At 29.2% G+C, this 15,522-nt stretch overlaps 1 protein-coding gene across 1 annotated transcript in view; it reads right to left on the reverse strand.

Annotated features, from left to right (window-relative positions):
- Msp300 (Muscle-specific protein 300 kDa) overlaps nucleotides 1–15,522 on the reverse strand; it is a gene marked incomplete in the record, with an annotated part of 315,787 nt that overhangs the window by 52,116 nt on the left and 248,149 nt on the right. The window contains 23 exon segments of the mRNA XM_067045109.1: nucleotides 1,106–1,334; nucleotides 1,437–1,636; nucleotides 3,211–3,522; nucleotides 3,612–3,868; nucleotides 4,029–4,308; nucleotides 4,538–4,791; nucleotides 5,127–5,394; nucleotides 6,497–6,587; nucleotides 6,673–6,800; nucleotides 8,165–8,273; nucleotides 8,517–8,734; nucleotides 9,069–9,230; nucleotides 9,339–9,473; nucleotides 9,556–9,690; nucleotides 9,775–9,957; nucleotides 10,065–10,258; nucleotides 10,535–10,664; nucleotides 10,759–10,923; nucleotides 11,008–11,148; nucleotides 12,913–13,130; nucleotides 14,050–14,251; nucleotides 14,334–14,507; nucleotides 14,585–14,749. Of these exon segments, the coding sequence (XP_066901210.1) occupies nucleotides 1,106–1,334; nucleotides 1,437–1,636; nucleotides 3,211–3,522; nucleotides 3,612–3,868; nucleotides 4,029–4,308; nucleotides 4,538–4,791; nucleotides 5,127–5,394; nucleotides 6,497–6,587; nucleotides 6,673–6,800; nucleotides 8,165–8,273; nucleotides 8,517–8,734; nucleotides 9,069–9,230; nucleotides 9,339–9,473; nucleotides 9,556–9,690; nucleotides 9,775–9,957; nucleotides 10,065–10,258; nucleotides 10,535–10,664; nucleotides 10,759–10,923; nucleotides 11,008–11,148; nucleotides 12,913–13,130; nucleotides 14,050–14,251; nucleotides 14,334–14,507; nucleotides 14,585–14,749 (4,350 nt within the window).

Below are 15,522 nucleotides of genomic sequence, written 5' to 3' on the forward strand. Positions count from 1 at the left end.
GATCAAAATAAATGAGGCTATAAAATTTGAAGTGAAGGTGAAGTATTTATGATTTAGCTTAAATACACAGGAAACCAAAGATGATAAAGAAAGAGAAGTAAAAGGTAAAAATTATGAGATGCCAGGACCTTCTCATAGTCAGGCTGTTTTAGTACTAGAAGCATTGAATGGGGATGTAAATAAGAAGAGACTGACTGGTAAAAAAATTGATGGCCACGAGTTTGAGAGATGAGGCAGCTAAAAATGACTGAAAAAGTTCAAAAAGCTAAAAATGGGCTTTTTATTTAAAATAAAAATGGTTTACATTCTTTCTTTATTATTTATATTTTTCAAGTATAATTGTGTAAAAATTTCAACATAACGATGTTTAAACATTTAAATAAAAATATATCATTTATTTCTTGCTGTTGGGAATTTAAATTCAAATTTCCCATCTTATTACTCTGCTCTATTTTCTCTTTATATATTAAGTACTGCCTTTTCCCGTTAGAGGTCAGCCTCTGTCAATCAAACCCTAGACCAGGTAACGTAAAGCTGCATTAGAATTACCCAATTTTTATCTTTCTTTATTCTTCTTATTCCATTATTATTTTCCAAGAATGAAGTATATGGTACGAGAAATTTTTAAGAAAAAATTTAAGGTAAAATATGAGTAATTTAATTTCCTCTCATTTTATAAAACTAACCTGATTCAACTTGCTCATTTCATTTCATGAACCAGTATAGATTTAAACTAACTTATAGAAATACAGTTAATTCAATCCCAGACACTTGCATTATTATTTATCCTAACTTCCAATTTTATTTTATGTATTATAGTGTTGATTATCGAAATTATTTCAGTATATGGACTAGAGCTAGTATTGATTAACACGTTGACTGCCACAGTACTTGTCAAGATTTCAGTCTAGGAAGCCAATTTAAGTTTGGTCAGGTAAGCCAAGTAAGCAAATTACGAGTTATCTCGTAGGTTGGCATCACAGGCAATAACGTGTTAAGTTGGATACTTTATGTTTTATTGTACTTACAGCTCATTTACTACAGCTGTTAATTTTAATAAATAAGTAAAATTAAAAAAACAAAAAAAAAACAACAACATACGAACCTGATATTTACTCAATAGTTTTTCATAATTTGGAATCAAATGTTCTGCTTTATGTATTCGTTCCCCAACATCAGTCAGTAAAGGTTGTTTTTCTGCATGTTCCTGTAAGAACATATGATACATTTCGAGAACACTGTTGACAGTATCTGGAGAAACCTCTGCTTCAAGTACATTTTCATTTTCTATAACCCATAGATCAACTGACTTAAGATCATTGTTCAAATCTTCCCTAAAAAATAAAAAAAAATTTTTTTTAACAGTAAATAACAAAATTTTATATTGTAATAAGATATGAAATAATAATCAGAGATAAAAAAAAATTTAAACAAACCTGGCAATGCTTATTTCAGCCAATAGATTTGCTTTCTGATTGATAGCATCTGATATCGACACAGCAACGGCTTTGAGCTCTCCAACTTTTGTCTTAACGAAGGTGGCTCCTTCAACTGCTAATCCTGAAGCAATCACATCAGCAGCTTGCCCAAGTTTAGTGATATTAGCTTGACCTTGCGAAAGTTCTTCTTTCAATTCCTTAAAATTAAAGCAACATGTATAAGTTTAAACAGAAATACAGTCAGTAAATAAATCAAACAAAAACTACACACAAAAAAACATATTTTTAAAAATTAATTGAATCTGAAATGTATTAGTATTGAAAATACTTATATTAAAATGACTATATTAGTATTAAAATGATGATATTAGCAATCATATGACTTAGAGGAGACAATTGTAACAATAGAAAAATAACACCCACAAACGTTAAGTTTTATTATTCAAAAGAAGTATGAAAAATTCTGTTTTCTTTGTTATTATTTGTAGCTGTATCATCCTCAGCTGCTACAATGTCCTTAAACCAAATACATCATTTGGTAACCAAAAATCTTTTTTTTTTTCTTTAACTATCAATCTTTTACATAATTAAACTAACTTATCCTATCAAAAATCCTTGTTTTTTCCTACGATTTTTAAATTTGTGGAGGGATGGACCAATGAACATTTACAAACTAAATATGTGTAGAATAGAGAAGAAGGGCAATATGAAATTGTGGAAAACAATGTAATTTCTAAGCTATTGTCCCCACCCAGTGCAAGTACATCAGGGCAAGAGCCTATCTGAATTAGCCATCCACAATTCTGTTAAAAATTAATATATAAATTTAGCTATGATTTTATTTTGTGAAGTTATTATTAACCTACTCAAACTAATCAATATCATCTTCTGTAGGAAAATTATCTCATAAAATCTAGTGGACTGTATCCGTTGGTACAATAGCAACCGTCTTTGGTCCATCAATAATGTAATAACAATGGACAAAAAGTTTTTTTTTTTCAAAATTTAAGTAATAAAATACAGAGAAGATTCAGTGTGATTCAGGACTAATAAAACTTTTTTTTAACACTTTATTTAAAAATTAAAAATCATTTTTTATCTCTTGGTAAAACCATTTTGCCTGTCTCACTCACATTAAATCATGTAATACTTCAAAATTACTTAATAATTAAAGGAGGTTCAGGGGCTTTAAGCCAAAGTAATTTAATAGGCATAATAAAATAAGCTGATAGATTACTGATTTAATATATTTATTAATTGATTGTTTGAGAGTGGTTTATATTAACAATAACACCAACTATAATTATTCAAATTACTCTCAACTTTATTTAAAACCTCCAACATTTCTGCCCTTAGGTCAATATCAAGGAGACAACCTCAATTATTGATTTGTCACAATTCATTTTAAACTGTCACTTTTTCACAGGCTAATCGCCCTTGTCATATAACAAACCACACAATCTCAATACAAAAAATATTCTTAAAAAAATTTTTTTATTGAGAATGTATGGTTTATAATAGAACAAGGGCAATTAGCCTATAAAAGAAAGGCAGTTTGAAATGAATTGTGAGTAGTCAATGATTGAGGTTGTCTCCTTGATAAAGGCCTAAGTGCCGAAACGGAGGATTAAAATAAACTGTTGAGAGTAAAGTGGATCATTGTAGTTGGTGCTATTATTAAAATAAGCTATGCTATTTAACTAATTCAAAATTTAATTTTATTACCGAAGGTTCTACAAAGTTAAGAAATGTTTAAATATGTTTTTATTACTTTTAATTTCATTAGCTGCATTTCTATGGGACCGTCTTCCTCTCTGGGTTCTGGGTTCTGCAAAATGGACTGGAAAACCGGTGAATGAAGCCAATCATGTATTTGACCAGCTGTCGCCTCCATCTCTGACCACACTACGACTAACTTCTCCATCTTTTCCGCCCTAGCTCTTGCTGTCGACTCTAGAGCTGTCCATCGAGAGACATATATATCAACTGTATTGACTGCAAGACTCTCTGCTGGAAGGGTTCCCATCAACTGAGACATTTCATCCAGTACTTGTTTCTTTTCAGCACATTCTTTCAGGAAAAGCTAAAAAATAAAAAAATAATTTAATTTTAACAAGGTACTATAGGAAATACAGAAATATTTTATAAGATTGTTATGTATTGATAAGGTACCTTCGCTTGCTGGAGCTGCTCTTTGGCATCATCCAAAACTACTGGTTTAGGAATGCCCATACTAGTTTCCACTTCGACTTTTTCTAGCCAAGGCTTAATCTTAGCAGATGATACTTCAAATTTCTGCAATGCTATTGTACCTCGTTCCAATTGTTGTTTTTCAAAAGCTATAGCTTTTTCTATTGCTGCTACGGTATCATCAACATCGTTCAGCTCTAGCATTACAGCTTTACTTCCCTGAACTTCAGCTGCACTACCTGCACAATCAATGGGGATAATTAATAATTTAAGAAAAATTATAACCAAAAGCTATCATCTTACAATGGATGTGGTACAAAGTTTATTCATTACAGATCATAATAATCTTTTGTGAGAGCTGAACAAATAATTCAATTTGTTAAGAAAAAGATTTCATACCTTTAAGTAAAATATTAGCAGTTTTCTTCAGGTGTTCCAAATTTTGCCTGGATTGTTGGGCTTGTTGAAGTATTTCAGCAGATTTGACAATACGCTCTTCTGGAGCCAGGCCTGATGATAATGTTCCTATCGAAACGGGAGCTGTTTCAACAGCCCAGCTCTTAACTTTTCTAACACCAGTTTCGTATTCTATCCAGTTTGAAACTTCTTTCTGTAGCTCGTCCACTTTAGTTTCAGCTTCCTCCAAAGTTCCATTCAGTTTCATCTCTAATTCCCTTACCTTAAATCAGCCAAACATAAAATTAGTCATAAAAATAAAGATAAGATATATAAATATAATAAAGATGATGATTTTTGATCAAATCAAAAATCATCATATTTTATTAATGATTTGTCAATTCAGTAATAGATGTTTACTCTGAAAATATTCTAATATTGTGAATTAGCAAATATTTTTTTTTTAAAAGGGTCAACAGTCGTTTATACTAAAAGTGAACTTTCTAACCTACCTCAGCAAGAAATACTTTTTCACCATGTGGCACTATGGTAGCGAGTTCCTTGGTATAAAGTCTCAACCTCTTCAATATATCTTCAGTGGCGATTCTGAGAGCAGAGCACAGTTCTTGTTTAGCTCTGAGATCTTCGGCAACACTAGCACTTCCGACTCCCTTTGTCGCTTTTGCAAGTTCTATTTCAGCTTTTTCTAATAGGAACTTGATGTCATTTTTCGAATTGTTGTATAGCTCCCAAGTCTTTTGAGTAGCTAAAAAATAATAATGATAGAAATAATTAAATGACTCTGGTTATCATAACATTTTACACTAATATAAGCAAACATCATTGTATAGCAAACAAAATTTCAAACCATCTATAAACAAGCTGAGTCAAAAAGTAAATCAGATTTAGCAACCTGGAAGAGATGAATTGATATGAAACTACAATAAAAGTATAAGAGGAAAAAAAAATAATTTGCACAAAAAACATTAATTTAAGAAATAGTGAGACCTAAAGCAATACGTCTTACATGATACATAAAAAAGAAAATAATTTTAAAATTATCATTTTAGTTTTGTAATTATTTAGGACTGTTAAACTTACATTTCAAGATATTTAGTTTATCTAAAGTAGTTGTATAAGTTCTGTTCCACGTGGATTCTAAACGAGTAACATCTTGTGAAATGAACTGAGGAGCACTGGATTCTTTAGAGAGTGTACGCCCACGTTGCAACATAGCAACAATATTTGGCCGTTGGGCATCTAAAGAGGCAACTGCAGTTTCTTGCGCAACTACCATTTCATTCAAAACCTCTGGTCTTTCAACTTCACATTTTGATGATGTAGTAACTCTTTCGAGTAATTCGCAAACCTAAAAATGAGTGAATCATAAATTCCAAATATTCATAATAAAAAAATTGTAATGATGAGTTCGTTGTTAAAAATAGATTTTTATATAAGGTGAAGATAGTCAAGGGAGTGGTCAGTGGAGTAATGAACAGAAATAAGAAAAACTTATTTTTATTGAGTTCGAAGGTTTCAGCATAAATTTCAGCACTTTTTATGATTCTTAATACATCTTGTATATCATTTTTCACTTTGGTTTCTCATTATGATAATTTTAATTTTTCATTATTTACATATTCATACCAACTTGATTTTTCCTTAGTTTCTGTTTTTTAAATATTTTTACAGCTTCTAATTCTCTTTGTTATCATCTTATCCAACTTATTATTGTTCTCATATAACCTTCTTATATTACAATTCATTATCTAATTAATTAATTAATTTCTTGTTATAGTGTTTTTATTGCTTTTTTTATTCTTTAAAAGTTGATATCTTGTTTTGTATTTGGCCCCGATCGTAACCCAGACCATCTTCTCCTTAGATAAAATAAAATATATGACAAAAATAAGTATTTTAATTGCTATAATATTTTTAAATGATTAGAAAAAACATAATTAGTCTATGATTAGAAATCAATTGTTAAAAATAAAAATCAATAAATTTAAATAAATTATAATAAAATCAAAATTATGTTATGGTTGGAACGTAAAAATATGGTCTATAATCAGAATGTTCAGAGATATCAACCAAATTCAGTTTAAACTTGAGTTGAAGTGAGGACATTTTATTACCAGAAAAATATGTTTAACTAAATAATACAATAACATAAGTGGGATGAGAGCAATGATAGTTTCAATATAAATAAAAATGTGTGAGCCTCGAGTGAATCATTTTCGAACAGGCCATAGTGGCTTACTTCCCTATAATTAGATGTAGACCATGTTTTATGTTTTAAAAAAAAAAATTAAAATATTTACCCAGAGGGCTCTACCTCATTTACCTTTCCTTACCATAACTGTTCATACATGAATTGTCAATAAAATAAGTAGTTATAATGTTTAAATGTTCATATTCTCTCAATTTTTGGAGAGGAAGGTATTAAGTAAAAACATTTAAGCAACACTTACCTCTGAAACTTCCCGTTTATATGTATAGCACTTTGAATACAGCTCGGTTCTTACAACGGTCATTTCGATAACAGGAATAAGTTTTTTATACCTGAAAAGTATTAAAGTCAATCATGAATTAATAATGTTAGAGTTAAATTTATAAAAATGAGCTGGATATTTTACTATAGATTTACCTTGTAAGTAATTGTTCTAATTTAGCTTGTTCCTCTGCTGGATTAGCTCCATGCGAAGCAAGAGTATCTAATGTCTGTACTAACCATTTCATATCTTCTCTTTTGCCCTCAACTTCTTTACATATTTTCTTTAGTTTGATGAAATAAAAACAAAAATATTAAAAAATTATGTAAGCCCAAATTTGAATTTTATTTTATAAATAAATAATACTTGGATAGATGACCGTATTGAGAGAGAAACTTTTATAGTCATACTCAAGGATTCTATTTAAGATAATAAGCAACTCTTAAACCAGCAATTAGCAACCAATATATTTAAACCAAAACTGTTTTTACTTTCGCTAACCTTTATATGAAATAAATAGTAAAAAAAAAAAATTAAAATCTGTACCACTGCTACACAACCCATGAAGGGGTTCAGTACTTTGTAAAGAAGTACTGTTACTAGACCAATCGTTGTGCAAGGAGGTGATTTGAATTGACCACCAGATTTTTACCCAATTAAAGAGGCTGGGTGGACCCCAGGAGGGCTCCAGAACCCACAGGAGTTGACTCACGGCTACAGTGTAACAGAAAACAATTTTCTGCCCAGCCGGATTCGAACTCGAGTCCTTGGAGTTAGTAACCACGTGCTTTACCCCATGGCTACTGTGCTCCCCGAAATAAATATCTCATAAAGTAAAGTATTTTGATCATGAAAAGTTTTTAAAACAAATTTTAAACGGAAATACACATTTTAAGGTCTCCTGATTCTGTATAACCAAATGTCACAAAATGATCTATATCTGTGCCTTGATCAGAAACAAAAAGTTCTATGAAACTCATTTTAAGTGACAGATCTTATAAGTAACAGCAGCTTTTTTGCAGAAATTGGCTTATCGGAAGTTCCACTTCATATTATTATATTATTATTATAATTTTATGCTAACCATTTTGTTTAAACTTATCATAATAAAGTACAATCAAATGGTGTTTAATATCAGATCTTATTCTCATTGCAAATGCCTGACTGGCCTTAAATACCAAATTTTCAAAAAAGTTTTCCCTAAAGTACCTTTAATTTTGTTTATTTGAAATAATTAACCATTTTTCATTGTTTACAGTAAGTAATAAAAGACAGATAAATATAAAACATGAAAGAATTATATAATTAACTAAAGGAGAAAATAAATGTTTATTTTGTGTTTCAAAACAATATGTAATAACCTTGACTATTGTCATAACAACCATAGAAACAATGAAAACAGGGGACTAATACTTTTGTTATCTAACTAACGAATAGAAAAGTATGGGGAAGTCTTTTCCATCATGAAAAGTAAAGAAATTGTTGAATTTTAAATAAGAGATGTTGATAACTCAAAGTAGAGTGGTAAGTGATAGTTGTGTGATATATTAAACCCGATTTTTAATAATGTATTCTTAACAATCAGGATAATTAACTACAAGCAATGTCTTATAACTATGTAAGAAATATTTAAAAAAAATTAATTACTTGGAATGTTAAACGCTCATTTTCAAATTCCTCAGCAGTTGATAGTTCTTGCAGAAGATTTTTGATGCTTATATCAACTGAATCCATCCATTTTTCCATTTCTAAGAATCTAAAATAGTAAAAAAAGATTGGATATGATTTTAAAAAATAGAAAAAAAAGTACAATTAAACAGATTTTTTTTTTATACCATCCTGTGAAGATTTTAGTGGGTATTTGGTACGTACGTATAGGAGGTATGCTATATGTATAGCTGGGTGTGAATGATACCTTGGATTGCCTTTTGGCATTATAAGGTTAATTAAATAGAAAGTTAAATATTAATAATAAAAATATAATAAAAGCATTGATTACTTTGTTTTATAAGCACTCCATTGATCGGGAATCAACTGTAATTGTTTTTCAAAATCGTAAATTCTTCCTAAAAGATTTTGCCATTTGGTTTCTGATTGGTGGAAGGCTTCACTCAGTACTACTTGTTCTTTTGGGTACTGACTGACAGATTGGACACACGCTTTCATTTCTTCTAAACATTTTTTCACTTCAAAAGTCAACCTGCCCTCAAGAAGTTCCTAGAAAACAAATAAAAATAAGAAATTCCAATGAAAGTATAATTTATTCAATAATTATATTAATTTGATTTGGGTTTCAACCAATAGATTAATGTATAAATGTTTAGCAAATTTGTCACAAGCTAAGCAAATAAACTTAGTACTTTGATTTCATAGTAATGCTAACCCTAATATCAATTAAACAATAATTTTTTTTTTAATTATCAAAAATCCTTTCTCTTTCATATCAATTAATCCAATTTAGTTCTTGAAGAAGGTGCTGACTATAGAAAAAGAGGTATAATGTCCTTTAATTTATTTTAATTTTTAACTTTGGATTCAACAACAAATTTACCTTGTTTCTAGCGATGATTTCAGAAAAGTTTTCATTCTTATTCAAAGCTCGAGTTTCTAAATTGAGTTCTTTTTCTATTTCCTTGATATTTCTATTAAATATTTGTTCTTTAAGAATAAATTCCATTCTTATTAAATGAACTGGGCCTTGAGAAATTGTGTTCTGAAAGAAAACAATTTTATAGTAAGAACTTATATATAATAAACTTCTGATATTTTATTATCTAAAATGTAATATATATGATAATTCATAATCCAATATATAACAGACCTGAAAACGTTCTTTTATCTTTGAAGAAGTTCTGTTAACAGGTTCATGAAATTCTGCTGGAAGACTTCTTTGTAATTCTTGGGTGCAGGTTTGCAAATCTTGAAGCCATTTGTCATTAACAAAAGTGAAAAAATGCTGGAAGAAGAATAAGCATAAATAAGAGAATTTGGAAGAATAGCATTATATGCAATAAAGATAAATTATGTTTCTAATCTACCTTGTGGTTTTCTAAGGATTGTTGACTGTCAATATGTTTTTCATTCATCAATTTTTCAGCCGCTTGAACCCATTCATTAATAACACGTTCAACTTCTTTTAAATTTTTCCATCCACGGATAGCTTCTAACAGTGCCTTTATTATGAAAGTAAAATAATTAAACATTGCTAATAAACTTATGATTTTATTGATTACTGTATGTATGATAAAGAAAATTACTTGTTCCCAGGAGGTAGCATCCTGAATTATTTTATTGAATCTTTGATTTAAAGCCAGCATTTTGGCTTCAAATTCTCTCGTATCAACTCCTTCAGTGTTCCTTAGGGACACTAATAAAGTAGTCAGTACTTTATTTTTACTATCAAGCATTGACTTGTAATAAAGCGTTTTGGAGAAAAATGCCTAAAACAAAGAATATATTCATTATTTTATAAGTTTAATCACTCTCACTATTATACTAGTTTGTCATTAAAAGGTTATTATAGTATTTAATAAATAAAATTAATTACTTTATGTTTTTCCAGTTTGGCTTGCAATACTTCTTTTTCACCTCCCAAATTTAGCTGGCTCAGAAAATCTTCAGCAGAATCCAACCAAACTGATATTTCTTTTTGACAAGTTTCTAATGACTGCTGCTGTATCAGCAACTGATGTAGAAGTTGGGACTGCATTCCTATTCTAGCACGCAATCTTACAATGCTTTCTGGAAATCAAAAGTAAGGTTTTGAAAATATCATATGATAATCCTCGACCACTTATAATGAAATTATATATAGAATCATATACTGTATTGTTAAAATTCTCTACTTTAAAAATAAGTATAACAGGAATATAATTATAGAAACGTAATCAATTATGAACTAGATAAAAATAGACATATAAACAGAGTATTTTGTGAGTATTAATAGATTAAACAGCTTTCATTTCTTAGATTAGGTTCAATTTAAATGATAGCTTAAAACTAGTAAAATTAAATTACCTTTTTCTTTTTTCAAAACGTTCATCATTTTATCAACATCCTCACGTGATAAGTCTTGTATAAGTGTTTGGAATTTTTTGCTGATAACTTTGAATAATTCTTCAATTTCATTTAACTCTCCTTGCAAAATCTACAGGGAATAAACGAAATAAAAAAATTATAATGATAGAAAAACTATAATAAATATGCCAAAGCAGTTCTAAAACATAATATTCCTAAATTACCTTCAATTGTTCAATGTGTGCTTTGATTTTTTCTGTTGATTCTAATCTTGGAGAATCAAGGATGTTCTCGGCTTCTCTCAGCCATGCTTGAAGTTTCTCTATCGCTTGTTTGTACTCCCTTCTGTGCCTAAGCATTTCTCCTGCTTCCATATATTGTTTAGTATTCTAAAGTGAAATAAAAAACTGAATTACACAAAGCGACATATAAGTTGTTAAATTAATCTTTTAATCCATAAACTTTTGACTTACTGAAAATATGAACTCCCACATGGCAGTCAATAGTCTATATTGTTCTTTTAATTGTGCAGCAATCTGATCTTCAGTTGTCGCTATGAGAAAACTTACTGTATCTCCAAGGAGTTGATATTTTTCTTTCCAAACTCCAATATCCTATAAAATTACACTTGAATAAGTTAAAATTATATATATTTTAATTTTATTGAAATTGACAACTGTAAATAAAATACTATAAACACTGTATGAGGCACATAAAGTTATAATATAAATTTGAAATAGAGGAACCTTCATTGCAAAATGCTCAATAGAATGTGCAAATGTACTAAGTGATCAGGATTATTAGTGCATCCTATTGAGCAATTCGAGAAGTACCACAAGAGTTAAAAATCCAGAATTGATTTTTAAAAATAAGTTGATATCTTTCCATATAAAAAAATTTATAAAATGTAAAAGAAATATTGGGAGTGACTGTAGCAGCATGGTAACGTGCCTGTCTGCCAACCCATAGATTGCGAGTTCGAGCCCAGCCCTACCCGGGATTTTTTCAAGCATAAAATTATGCAATACTCACTCACAATCTCCCACCGGGCATTTGTGAGGCCTGTCAGCCAATGGGTGGCAGTCATGAAAATAGGCGTGGGAGTGACAAACCCACCCTATGAAAACCACATCAGGAAACGCGCGATGTATTTCTTAAGTACATCGCGCGAGACCTTGGACCTCCACGGTCTGTCGCGCCAATGAAAAAGAAATATTATTTAAAAAGTATTAAAGAAATTAATAGATACTGGTTGTAAGCTCAAGAGATGTTTCAAAGCAAAATATTCTTAAATCCATAAATATATATCAATGGTATGTCAATAAGAATATAATTAAATCATAAATAATATTAATAAAGTAGAATTGAAGACTTAAACTTAAAAATAACAGGTGAAGAAAAATAGGAAAACTTCAATAGTGAAATGATTCATGCTCATTCATCATTAAAATATTAAAAAAATTAATAGATATTGGTAATAAGCTCAAGAGATTAAAACAATAGTAAAAACATTATCTTTTAACTAAGATTAAATCTTATCATCCAAACCCAGCTGAATTATTTTACAGAATAAACAATCCTTACAAATATACAAAGGAAACTGTTTAGAAATATCATTAAAAATAAAAGAGCTAAATAAATATTCCATGACATTTGAGAAAAATAAGATGGAAAGGGAGTGGTCATAAGAATAGAAAGTACAAGTCTTTTAAGCAGCAGGTGTCCTCAAGCATCTTGATATTAGAATTAATTCTTAAAAATTCCATTAATTTCATCGGTAGCAATAAATAAATTATATGATGACCTTAACTCATCGGTGAAATATTCCACTGATTTTATAGCAACAGATAATTGTGATTTTATCTTATACATAGATTTTAACTAATACATAGATATGTGAACTTAAAAGGAGTTTGAGTCTGTGAGTATATTGAAATGTGCAAATGAAATGTTTTTTTCCTGAAGATAGCATGAATGCCAAAACAGAACAAATTTTTTATTAATTAAAATTGGTCAAATATTCTTCCCTTTAAATTTAACTAATATATTAATTTAAGAAGTAAATTTTAAAAATAGTCTTCAAAACTCTAATATTTTATTAAAAATTAGCCTGAAATTCGATCTCTTCATGATTTCCATTCAAGTGTGTAAAGAGGTACCATAGGACAACTAATAATACAAAAAAAAATTAACCACTTAAAAGACTGAATCATTTATACAAATAAATTATAAATTTCTTTCAACAATATCTCCTTTTTTAACTATCTCTAATGATTCATTTCTGATAAACTTTGTTATGATCATAAATTTAAAATATTCATAACAAAGTGCTTTGTTTCAACACAACACGTTTAATAGAGCTATCAAGATTGAGTTACCTGAAAATATTCCATTCTTCCTTCCTCATCCAAAGATAATTTGGGTTCAGAAGCATGGAGCCAATCTTGAATGTCTGTGTAGAGGGCATTCCACTTCTTCCAATATATCAATACTTCTTCTAACATGCTCTGGACACAGCGCAGTTCCATACAAACTCCTTTCCATCTTTCAGCTGTATCCCTCATAAATCTATCAACCAATGCACCTTCTCGTTGATCTGAAATATAAAAATTTACAATTTATTTTCAAAGAAAAATTAAAGTTATTTAATTGGAAGATTATTGATTGGCCATGTGTGGTAAAATAATTAAAAGGAAAACAGGCCAGGTGTGATTGCAATAACATAGTAAACTATTTATTATGAATCAAGGTTTTGCCCTACTTTGCAGGGTTTCATCATGGCTGAAAAAGATACAAACAACTAAAATAATGTAAAAAAGTAAGAGAATAAGATAACATGAAAAAAAAGGTAAACTAAGGTATAGCTAAAAATATTATAAAATATGTGGAAATTTATATAAAAATGAAACCTTGATAATAAATTAAAGCAAATCCTATTTATTTTTTTTTAGCCATACTTGAGTTTACTTCTTTTTTTTTTGTTTATGTTATCTTATTCTTTTACTTTGTTATTTAAGTTGTGTGTATCTTTTTTAGCCCTGATGAAGGTCTGCAAAGTGACGCAAAACATTGGCTCAAAACAAATAGTTTAACTATTTGAGTTATTATGCCCGGCACCCAGACCACCTCTACCTTTAATTGAAAAGTATTTAAGAATCCTACCAACAGAGTGAAAAATTGATATATAGTTTAATTTTGTTGAATCGGCAGATAGGTCATATAAAATATGTCTTTAGGTTTAAATTAAAGCCCAAGCTAAAACTGGGTTGCCTCCTAATAAATTCCACAAATTTATGTCTTGAGAAAATTTTTCAGGCTCATTCCATAAAGGAACCTAGAGCTCTACCTAACCAGTTGGATTATTTCTCTCCATATTCTAAAGTAATACTTTCTTTTTTAAATTTATATTTACAAAAATATACACTCTATAAACTATTGCTTTCTAAATGATTGTTAGTAGATAGCTAAAAATAATAAATTGTTAAATTCATAAAGAGAAAAGTTAAACAACATACCTATATTTCCTTCAGCCTTATATTCTTCTACAACGTGCTGCATATCAACAAAAGCTTTGTTAAATTCTTGAAATATTTTATTTCTGGAAACAAAATTTTTATACTGGTCCAGAAGTTGTTGAACCTTCTGTTCATTTCCATACTTGACTGTCCAACTTTTTACTTTGTTTTCAGTAAGCACCATAAAGGCAATGAGACAACACTGAAAACATTAAAAGAATTTAAAAAAAAATTAAATACTATAACCAAAATTTGTAGACAGAGCTTCATTTTTAAAATTTTACCTTGTGTTCCAAAAATTTAAGTCGAATGCGTCGTACGGCTGCTTTAGGCCCAATTTCATTCAGTCTTCTGGCCATTATATCCAGTTGCTGTTGATGTACAAAGCCATGATGGTCTCTTCTACTAATAGCTGCGTGAAACTGTTCTTGTACAGAAGCAAGATCACAAAAGAATGCCTAAAATGAAAAAAATAAAAAATAAATTTTTATAAAAAATAGTGTAACACTGATAAAATAAATGACAACTAACAAACCTTATGCTCTTCAAGTTTTCGGCTAATGATTCCGGCAGTTTCTTCATTCATAGCAACAGGTATTTCATTATCTTCTAATAAATTCTCAGCTCTGTATAACCATTCGCCGATTTGGCAAAAGGGTTCAGGCAACTGTGAATCGAGGAGCCAAAGCCAATGTCTCATCTAAAATAAAGAACAAATAAAAATATACTTAATTTTATTAATACATTTGAATATTTTAATAAATAATTAAAGAAATATATCAGTAGAACATTGTTCATTGGAGAAAAATATAAGTATAAGTTACAGAAATATCACAGTTAATACGCTAACATCATAAAAAGTTGATGGTCTTAGAAACTCTAAGAAGAAAAATTCTTCTAAAAAAAAATATGAATAGATGATTCTTTTATGTATGTTTAAAAAAAATCCTATATTATCTCCACTAACTATTTTATAATACAACAGTTGAAAAATCACTATACAGTATAACTCCCTTATAAGAAACTAGGCTATAAGGAAACCTCAGATATCAGATTTAACACTGTATGATATCAAAACACCGATTATGTTCTATGTATTTACTATCCCAACAACAAAGAGGAGAGAAAAGGGGGATCTACCAAGTTATAAGAAAACTGGAATATTAGAAACGAAGTTATCAGGTCCCCTCATGAATACTATAAGCAAGATATATTGTATTTACGTATATTGTAGATTTCTCGATATGATAAAACTTTATTCAAATGGAAATAATAAGTATGATAACAATCAAAAAGATTTTTAAAAAATCCTAGCAATATTAGTTATACTGTAATATTAAAAATACTAGAATACATTATAAAAATAATCAAATTCTTACATCTATTAACCAACTAAATGGGAATGTGAGAGAAGTTTCTAGCTTTTTGATGAAAATATTGTAATGAATAAACAACATAATGATTGAATTCCAA

The sequence above is a fragment of the Halyomorpha halys genome, unplaced genomic scaffold, assembly GCF_000696795.3.
Source record: "Halyomorpha halys isolate HHAL.00 unplaced genomic scaffold, Hhal_1.1 Scaffold618.1, whole genome shotgun sequence".
NCBI classification, from domain to species: domain Eukaryota; kingdom Metazoa; phylum Arthropoda; class Insecta; order Hemiptera; family Pentatomidae; genus Halyomorpha; species Halyomorpha halys.